Source organism: Halyomorpha halys, unplaced genomic scaffold (assembly GCF_000696795.3).
Source record: "Halyomorpha halys isolate HHAL.00 unplaced genomic scaffold, Hhal_1.1 Scaffold208.1, whole genome shotgun sequence".
NCBI classification, from domain to species: domain Eukaryota; kingdom Metazoa; phylum Arthropoda; class Insecta; order Hemiptera; family Pentatomidae; genus Halyomorpha; species Halyomorpha halys.
Window position 1 is genome coordinate 1,475,270 of NW_027109100.1, and position 11,042 is coordinate 1,486,311.

The 11,042-nt window shown below is 29.7% G+C and overlaps 1 protein-coding gene across 2 annotated transcripts in view; it reads left to right on the forward strand.

Annotated features, from left to right (window-relative positions):
• crc (bZIP transcription factor crc) overlaps nt 1-10,784 on the forward strand; it is a 20,283-nt gene extending 9,499 nt beyond the window's left edge. Inside the window, exons 1-3 of one of the 2 annotated variants that reach the window (XM_014418784.3) lie at nt 4,540-5,039; nt 8,800-9,074; nt 9,157-10,784. In XM_014418784.3, the coding sequence (XP_014274270.1) occupies nt 4,985-5,039; nt 8,800-9,074; nt 9,157-9,531 (705 nt within the window). In that variant the 5' untranslated portion in view covers nt 4,540-4,984 and the 3' untranslated portion in view covers nt 9,532-10,784. Of the gene's footprint in view, nt 1-4,539; nt 5,040-8,799; nt 9,075-9,156 lie in introns of those variants that run through there. The other variant, XM_067047318.1, reaches the window with a different exon arrangement.
• The last annotated feature ends 258 nt before the right edge of the window (nt 10,785-11,042 follow it).

Below are 11,042 nucleotides of genomic sequence, written 5' to 3' on the forward strand. Positions count from 1 at the left end.
GCAAATAAAATAATGAATTATTTAGGAATCCCTACAAACACTTTCCCTTGATCAAAAATAATACAGGTGGACAATGGACCACAACTAAACATGGATTAATACAATAGCAAAAGGAAAAATTCATTAATAACAAAGTTGAATTTATCAAGATAGTCATAATAACAAAGAAAAACTTTATACTGCTCAAAGCTATACTGACTCTATTGGATTAGCAAACAAATTATTTTTGTATATAGATAGATAGACAAATGGAGAAATTATAAAAATATTTCCCACCACCCTCCACCTTCCGTGAAATGCACTTACTCCACAGGTGAAATGAAACTCCCTGAAGAAGAGATAATTTTCTTCTTACATCAAATGGGGGAAGTCTGGATTCTGTAATGGTGAAGATCCCAGTCTTTCTTGACAGCCTGGCTCAGTACCCTTCCATGGCAGTGCAACAGTCGAATACGTTTTTGCATTTTTCTATTGTACAACTTCAATCGTTTTGATCAAAATGTTTAGTACTATTTGAAAAAATTGTGAAATTAATGAAGTAAAGTGGTTGGTGCTTAGCCTTGCCTATGTCAGTAAAAAAGTTGCTATTACATCCCAAGCATATTCCTTACTTGACCAGGCAATAAATGCAGTCTTAAATCAGGTCTCTCAAATTGTGTTCAATCAGAAACATCTGAGATGTCCTTGTACTGTATTTTTTCTGTCAAAAAATAGGAGGAAGAGAAACTATAACAAGAGGCTGAAGAACCATTAAGAGTCTGTAATACATTTATAGTATAACAAGAAAAACAGTAAAGCTTCTCCTATACAAATATCACTGAGGAATGAAAATACATCCACTTACTGGAAGTGTCTGTTTATGAGAAAAAATGTTTACTAAGTATGAACCTGACTGAAATCCGAAAGAGCTTACGAATTAAGAATATTAAGCACAGCGCAAACTGTTAATTATGTAAATGATTTTATTTGACAGTGCTCTTATAAATTAAGCTGACTAGTCACTGTTGAAAATTTCTTCTGCCGATTAACTAAAAACAAAAATTTTTTTCGACCATCCACTAACCACATCGGCATCTATGGCAATTTCCCACTCAAAGTTTTGTAAATAATGTCCTGCAAAACTTTAAATTTGTCCAATGAATCACTAGTTAATAATAATAAATATTAATTAACACTGCCATGAGTGCTATCTGCCTGGCTCTGTATTTTTATGTATAGGGCAGGGATATCCTGTAGACAGATGCTTGTTGTCTACCCTGTACCTAATATTTTCGGAATGGTTGATCTTACAAAACATAAATAAGATGACCTAACTTCTAGAAAATTTCATTTTTTATGAGTTTTATAATATTATCTTAAAGACAAGAGGACTCATAGAAAATGAGATATTTAAAAATCCCTTGATTAGTCACTTTTTTTAATCATTTAGTCTTATTAAGTTGTAACTCCAACACCTGATATAAAAGTTCACCTTCATTTAGAGAGCCAAAATAAAGTTTCATACGAATTTTCAGCATATCTTTCATTCCACAGACGTATCTGCTTGTGATGAAATTAATTAATGAAATATGGAATATTCATTCTTCATTCATATACTGGCACATTCGTAAAATATGTTCAGTATATATTTGCACACATAAAATGACTTCTTATAATAAGACCTATAAATCTCAACAAGGAAATTTAAGGTTTGAAGTAATCATTTATTGTTGTTGGTTTTGAAAGCACCTCTTATTGCTATATCTTTGAATACTAAAATTGTTTCAATTATATATAATTGGACCCATAAAATGACTTCTTATTATAAGACCTATAAATCTCAACAAGGAAATTTAAGGTTTGAAGTAATCATTTATTGTTGTTGGTTTTGAAAGGACCTCTTATTGCTATATCTTTGAATACTAAAATTTTTTCAAGGTCAATTCCTGTCTGCTTTGCCAACTGTAACATGTGCGTCTGACTTGTTATTAGTGGTGAGTGCATTGGAGTGGTGAATGTCAGATTAAAGGGAATTTACTGTGTACTCAAACACAAACATGCATGCATAGATGTTTACATAAGTTCATACCATGAATATAGGACGAATGTCTTGGGATGTACTGCCTCTATCTTAGTCTAGACTGTATTAGTTTGCTCATGTCTGCCATTTATTTTATATGTATTCTTCTGGTTCGAGTCCTGATAGTGCTTGGATTTTGAAAACTTTGACCATTAGTTATATTAGTGACTAGCTACTGTTTGTAACTAAAGATTTTTATTTAGTTTGGATAAAATATTTTTTATTTTATTGATAATTACTTACATTAGAATTTAATGCCACTTTATTTGAATTTATAAATATATGTACTTATTCATCAATAACCTTGGTCTATTGTTAGTTAAATAAAATCAAAGCCATCAATTTTTTTTTTTTTTGCATCTTTTTAAACCAAAAATTGTATGCTTCTAAAAATAAAAATAAAGCATACACATTTTATCAGTAAAATGATTAAATGTGACAACTGTTTGTTCCAAATAAAGTAAATATATTTGTGTTTCCCATGAAATGTCTTATAAAGCAGTATAAGAAAAACTTAAACATAAAACAAAAGTCTTTTTATTACTGTAAATTTTTTTTAGATTATTATGTTTTTTTTAAAAAATTAAATGAATTGTATTGTCATTGTAGGACACATTGTCCCTCAAGAGTGATGCATTAATCCACTGAGTTTTACAGCTGTCTGGCTGCATTAATAGTGTGCTCAACAGTAAATTTTGTTCTTTTAAAACTTAATTATGAATCAGATTTGATCACTTGATTGTGTTTATTTACTTATAATATACTTTGACTCTTAAGGACCCTCCCATAATACAATAGGTTGTACCTGCCTGTACAATTTGGTTGTGTTGGTATTGATAATGTTTTGGTAGGTTGGATGACTAAATTGTAGTTTGTATAACCAGGGCTCTGTTTCAAAATAAAGTATAAAGTAATATGACAAATCTCAGTGTCGTAGTTTCTTTTTTCGTTTTTACTCCCCTGTATTTATTGGCCATTTCTGGTTTAGATGGTGGTTATCCTACATGCTATTCTAGCCTGAGTGGGTAGTTTAAGACTCATTTCATTGGGTCTCCAAGGAATAAATTTCAATCCATCCAAACTGCATTCGAACTGTTGCTGCTTCTGTCTTGAGGTTGCTTGGGCAATGCCTTAATATTCTTGGCCACCATTAAATAGTTTATATAATTTCAGTTATATAATTTTTTTTTTTTTATGGCATTTCTGGCATAAAGGAGAAACGGCTGTATCCTATAGGTTACCAACCTATTCTAACCAGATGCAAGGGCTAATTTTTCTTTCCTTGGGATCGTCATAAAATACAAGTCAACCCACCCAGGCCAGGTTGTACTGGCGGTACCGCAGGTTTGATGTTGCTAAGGTGATGCCTCAACACTCTTGGCTACAACTTGTAGTCTCATAGTGTATTCTCAGTGTGTATCTTGGTATCATTTCACTGACTTATACTTATATACTTTTAGTTGCTATAATATCGATAATAGTCCCCGTACAAAAAAAAAAAGAAATTATAGTGTTGTCTTTATTCTTGAATTTATGAACTAATATTATTAGTCTTTATTACGTAACAGGTCTTAGGTTTTGTTCATTTTCAATCCAGCTTGATATTTGGGGGTGAAGCTTAAATTTCATAACTGTTGAGGAGTGATTTGGAAATAGTCTGTACTAGAAAAATTATGTTAACTTTCTTTACTCAATATGAAATTTTAGACAAATTCCAAAGTAGACTTGAAATCCAAAGTTATTTTCCTTATTCAAAATTCCAAAGTAGACTTTAATTCCAAAGTTATGCTCTATATTGTATCTTGAGCATTTTAATCTATGATTAAAATTTTCTTGCCCTTGATTAACTGAACCAGTGAAAGGTTTAAAAAAATTTTCAGAAAAAAGAAAAACATTGCCTCTTTCCCCTAATGATAAATATTACCTAACTTTATTGAATGTAGGTAGTATTGCCATGAGATTATGATTGTGATAGAATATTACTATGCTGTGTAGTAATATATTCAAAATTTTGTCATAATATATTGTAAATTATAATCTATAATTATCTTTTCTTAAATAAAAGTTTCTGACTCTTGAATATTTGTACTGAAGTAAAGTTTTTTTTTCTTTAGTATCTCTGTCATTAGTGGTTTTAAACTGTTATATTTTTTTTGGATGGTATTTATTTATTACTCAAAGCTTGTTAGTTTTAATAAAAAAAATTTACAGCAGTATTTCAATAATTCTTTAAGTAGTAGTAATATTTATTATTTTAAAAGTATTCAATTAGTTTGCACAGATTGTCAAGGATCTGAATTTCATGAATACCTTATAATTCAAGATAGAAGTACTATAATTATACATGCTTTTTTTAAATGTTGGGTTTAGCCTGATTCTTATCATTGGGATTGATCCTTTTTTATTAGATGTGAGACCTGTTTTAATTATTGGACCTTGTGATAGGACAAATCTCTTGGGTAGTGGGGGCCGAGTGGAGGGGATATAGTCTTGTTCTCCTAGTTGGCATGTTAGTCTCAGCTCATCAGCCTTACTGTTGTGGTCTTTTGTTTTAGCCCTTTTACTACTAAACACTTTAGTGGCTTAAAAATTAAAGTATTTACGCCATTTAAAATTTATCAATTCATTTTTCGTTGTAATACTTCAAGATTCACCTACTCTAGATGCTTTCAAATGCACGCAAGCGTTGACATGAAGAGCGGTTACCCTTGCACCTGGAGTCAACAAATAATTGTAAATTCGCAGAAACTTGTCAAGAGAAGGTGAACTTTTTTATTTGGGAACTTAAACCAGAGTGATTGAACTTTTATTTGAAGATCCCACCGTTGGAAGTTTTGGTTTACGTTAATTTTTATAGACGTTTGTGACTTTTTTGCTGTTTTTTGAAGTTTATATATATATATATATTTTATTTTGTGATATCACATGACAATGTATGGACTACCAGTTGCTTATCTTCCTCAGCAAATCTATTATCAGCGTATGTATAATTTTATTAAATTAGTTTATTATTTTATTTTGTATTAATTTTATAACTACTGTTCTATTCTTGAATTTTATTTTTTGTGCTCTTAGAAAGCCAACATTAACTTGTTTGATTGACTTAAAGTACTAGAAATCTTACTTGAACATTTTTCCACCATATGTTCTTGATGAATTTTTTATTTATTAATTAAATCAATACTTCTTTATTGATTAATTGCTCCTAGTTTAATATTTTATTGGCTACTATACACCTTATGTTTTTAAAAAATTAATTTTTGTACTAACCTTAATCTTCAATAATCCTTTATCTTCATCTTACATTTACATTCAGAGACAGTTAACAATTTTTATAACATCATTCAGGAGTTTTAAGTAATAATCATAATTTGATCAAATTAATTAATTGAGTAGTTCCAATTAATTTCGATCGAGAAATTATTTTTAAAAAAAACTCGTGCTTTATAGTTAAATTATTATACATTAAAATCTTGGATTACATCATTTATTTACTGAGTTAATTTAATTAACTAATAATTTTTAAAGGAATTTTTGAGTGAATGTCCTCAGTGAATTAGGCCTTGAATTCTTTCTTCCATATCTGTTAGTTGCCTTTTCTTATTATTGACTACTTATTCAATTCTTAATAACTTGCCCAACTTTTAAATTTTTTAAAAAAATTTCTGATGACATAAGTTTTAGCTTTAAATAATGCAATAACTGGTAATTTCACATCATATCAGGATTAAAAAATTCCAAATCAAACAAACTCAAGCAATCAAATTTTATTCTCATCTTATTTGCTTATTTTATAAGGTATTTAGATATTCTAGTTTCTGTCAAGCATTAACATGTTTGGATTAATTAGCAGTACGCTCAAACTTATTTTATATGGGTAATGAGAACTATAACAAATGTAAATAAAAAACAATATTTAAGGGTGAAGTAAAAAAAAAACAAACTAAAAAATTACTTGAAGATGTACAATACAACTAGAAATTACTTTCCTGAAAAAGATACAAGATTTACAAAAAGCATTCCTACTTTCAAATACTTTATTTATGTATCCTCTAACTTCTTGATTCACTTTGAAAAACTACCTTCACTAAGTTAAGATTATACATTGTCTGATGCTGTCCAGTAATTCACAAGCTCAAAAAGTCCACAGACAACTAAGCCAGAAATTAAACAATGTGCAGACCATTCCCACTCCCAACTTGTTAATTATGCTGACTCTCAGGAAAATTTGTTAGTTTAAAAGAGCATATTGAAACACTGTTATTGTGAATTAACTTGTTTAAACATTTTATCTAACACTCAAACATCAGAAAAGCTGGTACATAAAACTGTTCTAACAATAACTTATCACAAATATCGAAGTATCAGTTGAACCTCAGGTACCCACCAACAAGGCTTAGTTTAAGCAATTTTCATAATAAATTTGATTAATATGAAAAAAATACTTTAATTATTAAATAGCCAATTTATTAATATGGCTACAAAAAGTGGAATTTAGCCTTATAAAAACAAACATTATTCCCACAAAGGTGGGTAAATATTAATATTAACTATTGTTCCAAAATGGAATAAGATAATATTTGTCTAAGATATATGTGTTTGATATGATAAGGTTGTTTCGTCATGTATTGTGTTCAGATGCATACACGAAAAAGTTAGCAGCAAATTGTGTACTTTTTCATTGATCACCTGAAATTATAAAGAACCACCAAATGTTTTAAGTATGGGCTTGCAGTTATTTCTATCATTATATGCTTTAAATAAAATATTGTACTTGTATTTTTATTTATGATTGAGAAGTGATACATTATTGTTCTTAATATGTTTGTATTAAACCTGTATATTTAATTTTTTTAATCATAGTTTAATGATTTTGGTTAGAGACTATTTGAAATCAGTATTTAAATGATTGCTTCTCTATGGTCAGAGAATGTTTTTTATAGTAATTTGACACCCTGAAAGGTGAAAACCTTTTCATTAGAGGTTGTTATATTTCCTCTATTTTTCATTAAACTTTATGTATAATAGTCAGCTGTGAATTTTATTTACTGATAACACTTCCTAATATGTAATATTTAAAAAAAAAACTTCAGTATCGGAAACTTTTTAAACATTAAAAATGGTTTAAACCATAAATTTAAAAAACAATTAAAATTTTCTTTGCAATTCAGCTGATGATATGAAATGCTCATTATAATATTAACTTATTTCCTTGTATTTGTTTTGGTATTTTTATTATATGTTATTGTTAATGGTGTATCTTGAACTAAATTGAAGATATATCCTGTTATAGGGCTTTGATTTTCCAACATATACTTTCTATTTTATAACAAATATGAATTTTAAGAATCTGGATGAATATAAAAATATTTCTGTGTAGTCCTAAACTGTCAAATGTTTATGGTTCACTATTGTTTGGGTTTTTATTATTTCTCAATGTTTCAATTTAATTTATGTTTAAATTGTTACCTTGGGATTTATTTCACTATCGATGTATGTGAATGTGGTGTTTTCATTTATCAAATTTGATAGCTGTTCTAATTTTAACTATACTATTTTTTCTGATTATTATAATGTTTCCTTTTCTTTAGATAAAGAAAATGGATTACAATAGATATTGTATGTTTTTTATGTAATAAGTACTTAGAACATATGCAGTATTTATATATTTCTCTCTCGGTAACTTTGTGTCATTTTATGTATTAGGTAGATTATTAATTGAATAAGCAAATGTTTATTTGTTAAACTACCTAATTTTTGTTAATTAGCAAGGTTGTATTGTTCATTTGGGGTGCATTATAGGACATTCTATTTTCTGAATGGTCTTAAAATTCCTAAATTATCTCACTGTAGATATATTGATTGTAATTTGGTGTTTTTTAAAATGATATATTAAAGTTAGTGGAAGGGCCATCCTAAGGATGATTTTTGATCATTGGGAAAAGATACTAAACTTTATATTTATTAATGGCTTTGTTTCCAGTAAATAGCTTGGGAATCAGATTAAAGAAAATAATAGTTGCAAAAACATTAATAGTACAGATAGTAATAATCCTCATGTTTAAGGTATTAATCCCTTAAAACAAACAAAATAACCCAATAAGAGATGGGGTGAGCTGTGGGTAGCTGTGGGGTAAGGCCTGTTGGTACTTACTCCAAGGACTCGAGTTCGAATCTGACTGGTCCGAGAATTGTTTTCTGTTACACTGTAGCCGTGAGTCAACTCTTGTGGATTCTGGAGCCCTCCTTGGGTCCACCCAGCCTCCTAAATTGGGTACTGTTAATTGGGTAAAAATCTGGCTGAATCTAACCGAATCACCTCCTTGCACAACCGTTGGTCTAGTAACAGTAAAAGCTCTGTACTGATGCTTGTGCTGTGCTGTCCATATATGGCCTTAAAGAATACTTTGTTGAAGATTATGTTTAACTAATTAAGTTATATTGTAAAATAAGTTGATGTATCATTGAAGCGTGGAAATGAGTAATTCACGAACAGAGTATTAAATCATTTTTATTGATTTAAAATGAAATAAAAGTTTAGTTATTTTGTCTTTTTAAGATAGTAATTTGTCTTAAGAATAGTTTTATCCATGCCCAGTCTTAGTCAAGATGATTTTGTTGACAACATTTTGACCGATTAAAAACTATATATGTTCATAGAAGTTTAGAGAGCAATATGTTGATATTTGAAATCATATGTTGCCTATAATTGTATTGAATATTGCTCTTTGCTTTTGTAGAACCTCAGTTTCATGGGTGGCCAGAGAATAATGGTGGTGGCTTCGACAACTACAGTACATCTACCAATGGCTGGATAGAGGAAGCTAAGACCTCCCAGCTGCTCCAAGAGTTCGAAGATGTATTGAGCCGCCAGCTTACACCCCCTGACAGCCCCCAGATCTCACCTCCTCATCAGCCTCCAGTGTACTACCCACCCTCCCTTCACCTCCAACCAACACCTCTGCCAGAGCACCCCTCGCCGCAGCCGTCTCCATCCCATCATCATGCTTATCAGGTTTTTATAACATATTAAACATTATTAACAATTTAATGTTATATTTTTATTTTTGACTAATCAGTAAAATAATTATTTGCAGCCTGCCAGCAGTAATGAAACTGTTGGCGATTTAGACGAAATTGTTGCTGAAAATTTTTGTCATGGCGAATGTACTTCTTCTTCGGACTCAGGCTATGAAGATCCTGATTGGGCTCCTATCAGTACAAAATCAAGGACACGCCCATATCCTTCAGTTGAGGAAAGGAAAGCTCGTAAAAAGGAACAGAACAAAAATGCAGCAACTCGCTATAGGCAGAAGAAAAAACAAGAAATAGAAGTTATTCTTTCCGAGGAAAGAGAACTCCAAGAGAAAAATGAGTCTCTGAAAGCTGAAGTGGAGGAAGTTCAACGAGAAATAAAATATCTTAAGTCATTAATGAGGCATATGTTCAAGGCTAAGGGAATAATTTCGTAATTAGACATAGTTCAATACCTTCAAATCATACAATTTTTGAAAAATATATATATATTTTTCATTTTAAACTTTTTGGTCATTAAAATTATTTGAGTTTATTTTATACTTTTAAAATTTCTAAGTCTTAGTGACAAAATTACTTTAATTTATGGCATTGAAAGGGCTAAGATGTTAATCTATTTTCAAACAGACATTCTCAAGTTCACTTTACCCAATTTATTTTCTTATATGAACATTAAGTTATCTATTTTTTAGAGATTCGATAGATTTTGTTACCTGATTATTATTAAAGATGTAGAGTAAAATAAATCTCATTTTGTTTTTTTATTTGCTTTGTTGGTACTAGACTTAACTGAGTGGGTTGGTATGTGTTGTAGTTTAAAGCTGTTGATGAAAATGCAGTTGTGTTACAAGATTAGGTAGTAAAACAATGTCTGATGTACTAATTATCACACAATTTGGTATTATTCAAATCCAGGCAGGGATGGTTCAACTATGTTGAATCTTTGGTTCTTCCTCTTGGAAGAGGAAGAGCTTCGAAGTGGTGCTATTCTTAAGTAGGTGTCCCTTGACCCTTTAAGAAAGCCACTTCCATTTGTTTTCTTTGATCATGTTTGATAGGAACTGATCAAAAGATATTCCCTCATTAAGTAAGGGTTGCTGCTCAAAGATTTAATTCAATATTTTATTGTACCCTGCCTAGGGCATTCGACTTCCATGTATTGTACGTACTCAAGTATAATACATAGACCCATCTTTTACAATAGACAGTATCATTCCCTTAGCCTTTGGTAGCCAATTTTTATTTTTGAAAGTCAAATCTGGCTGATTTTTATTTTTGGAAGTCTTTTAAATAAGTTTAAAAACTTTCATTTCTGTAGTATCACTCTAGTTTGAGTTAATTTTGGGTTGGTAGCCTTCTAAAATTGAATTCGAAAACCTATGAAGTCTTATTTATACATAAGACAGATGATAATTTCGTAATTCCTAATTTTTTTAGGAGACTCCCAACTTGAAATACTACCTATCGTTGACTCACTGCTGTATATATCTATATAAATATATTTGGGTGCTAAGAAATAATTACTTAGTTTATACAAAATATTTTTGATGTTAAGATTACTTATTAATTTTAATTATAAAGTTAAACACTTTGCACTTGTTTTTTTATTTTTAATTGTTTCAGTGCTCTGTTATCTATCATTGTTTTGGTGTGTATTAGTTAACAACTGAATAAAACCTTTTTAACTATGTTTATGCTAATTTTCATATTTTGCTCCCTTTCTGATATTTAGTGATATAAGATTAAGGAAAAATAATCACTTCAATTTTTTAATATATCAACCTGGAGGTCCCTTTAAAGATTATTCGGTCATGTATTGGGACCTATATATATTTTTTTATTTCATTCTATTTATATGAATGAATTTTAAATGATAAAAGAATTTATATTATTATATTTAATAAAACTGATCATTCCCTATAAATATTAGTTTCATTGTCATTTACTT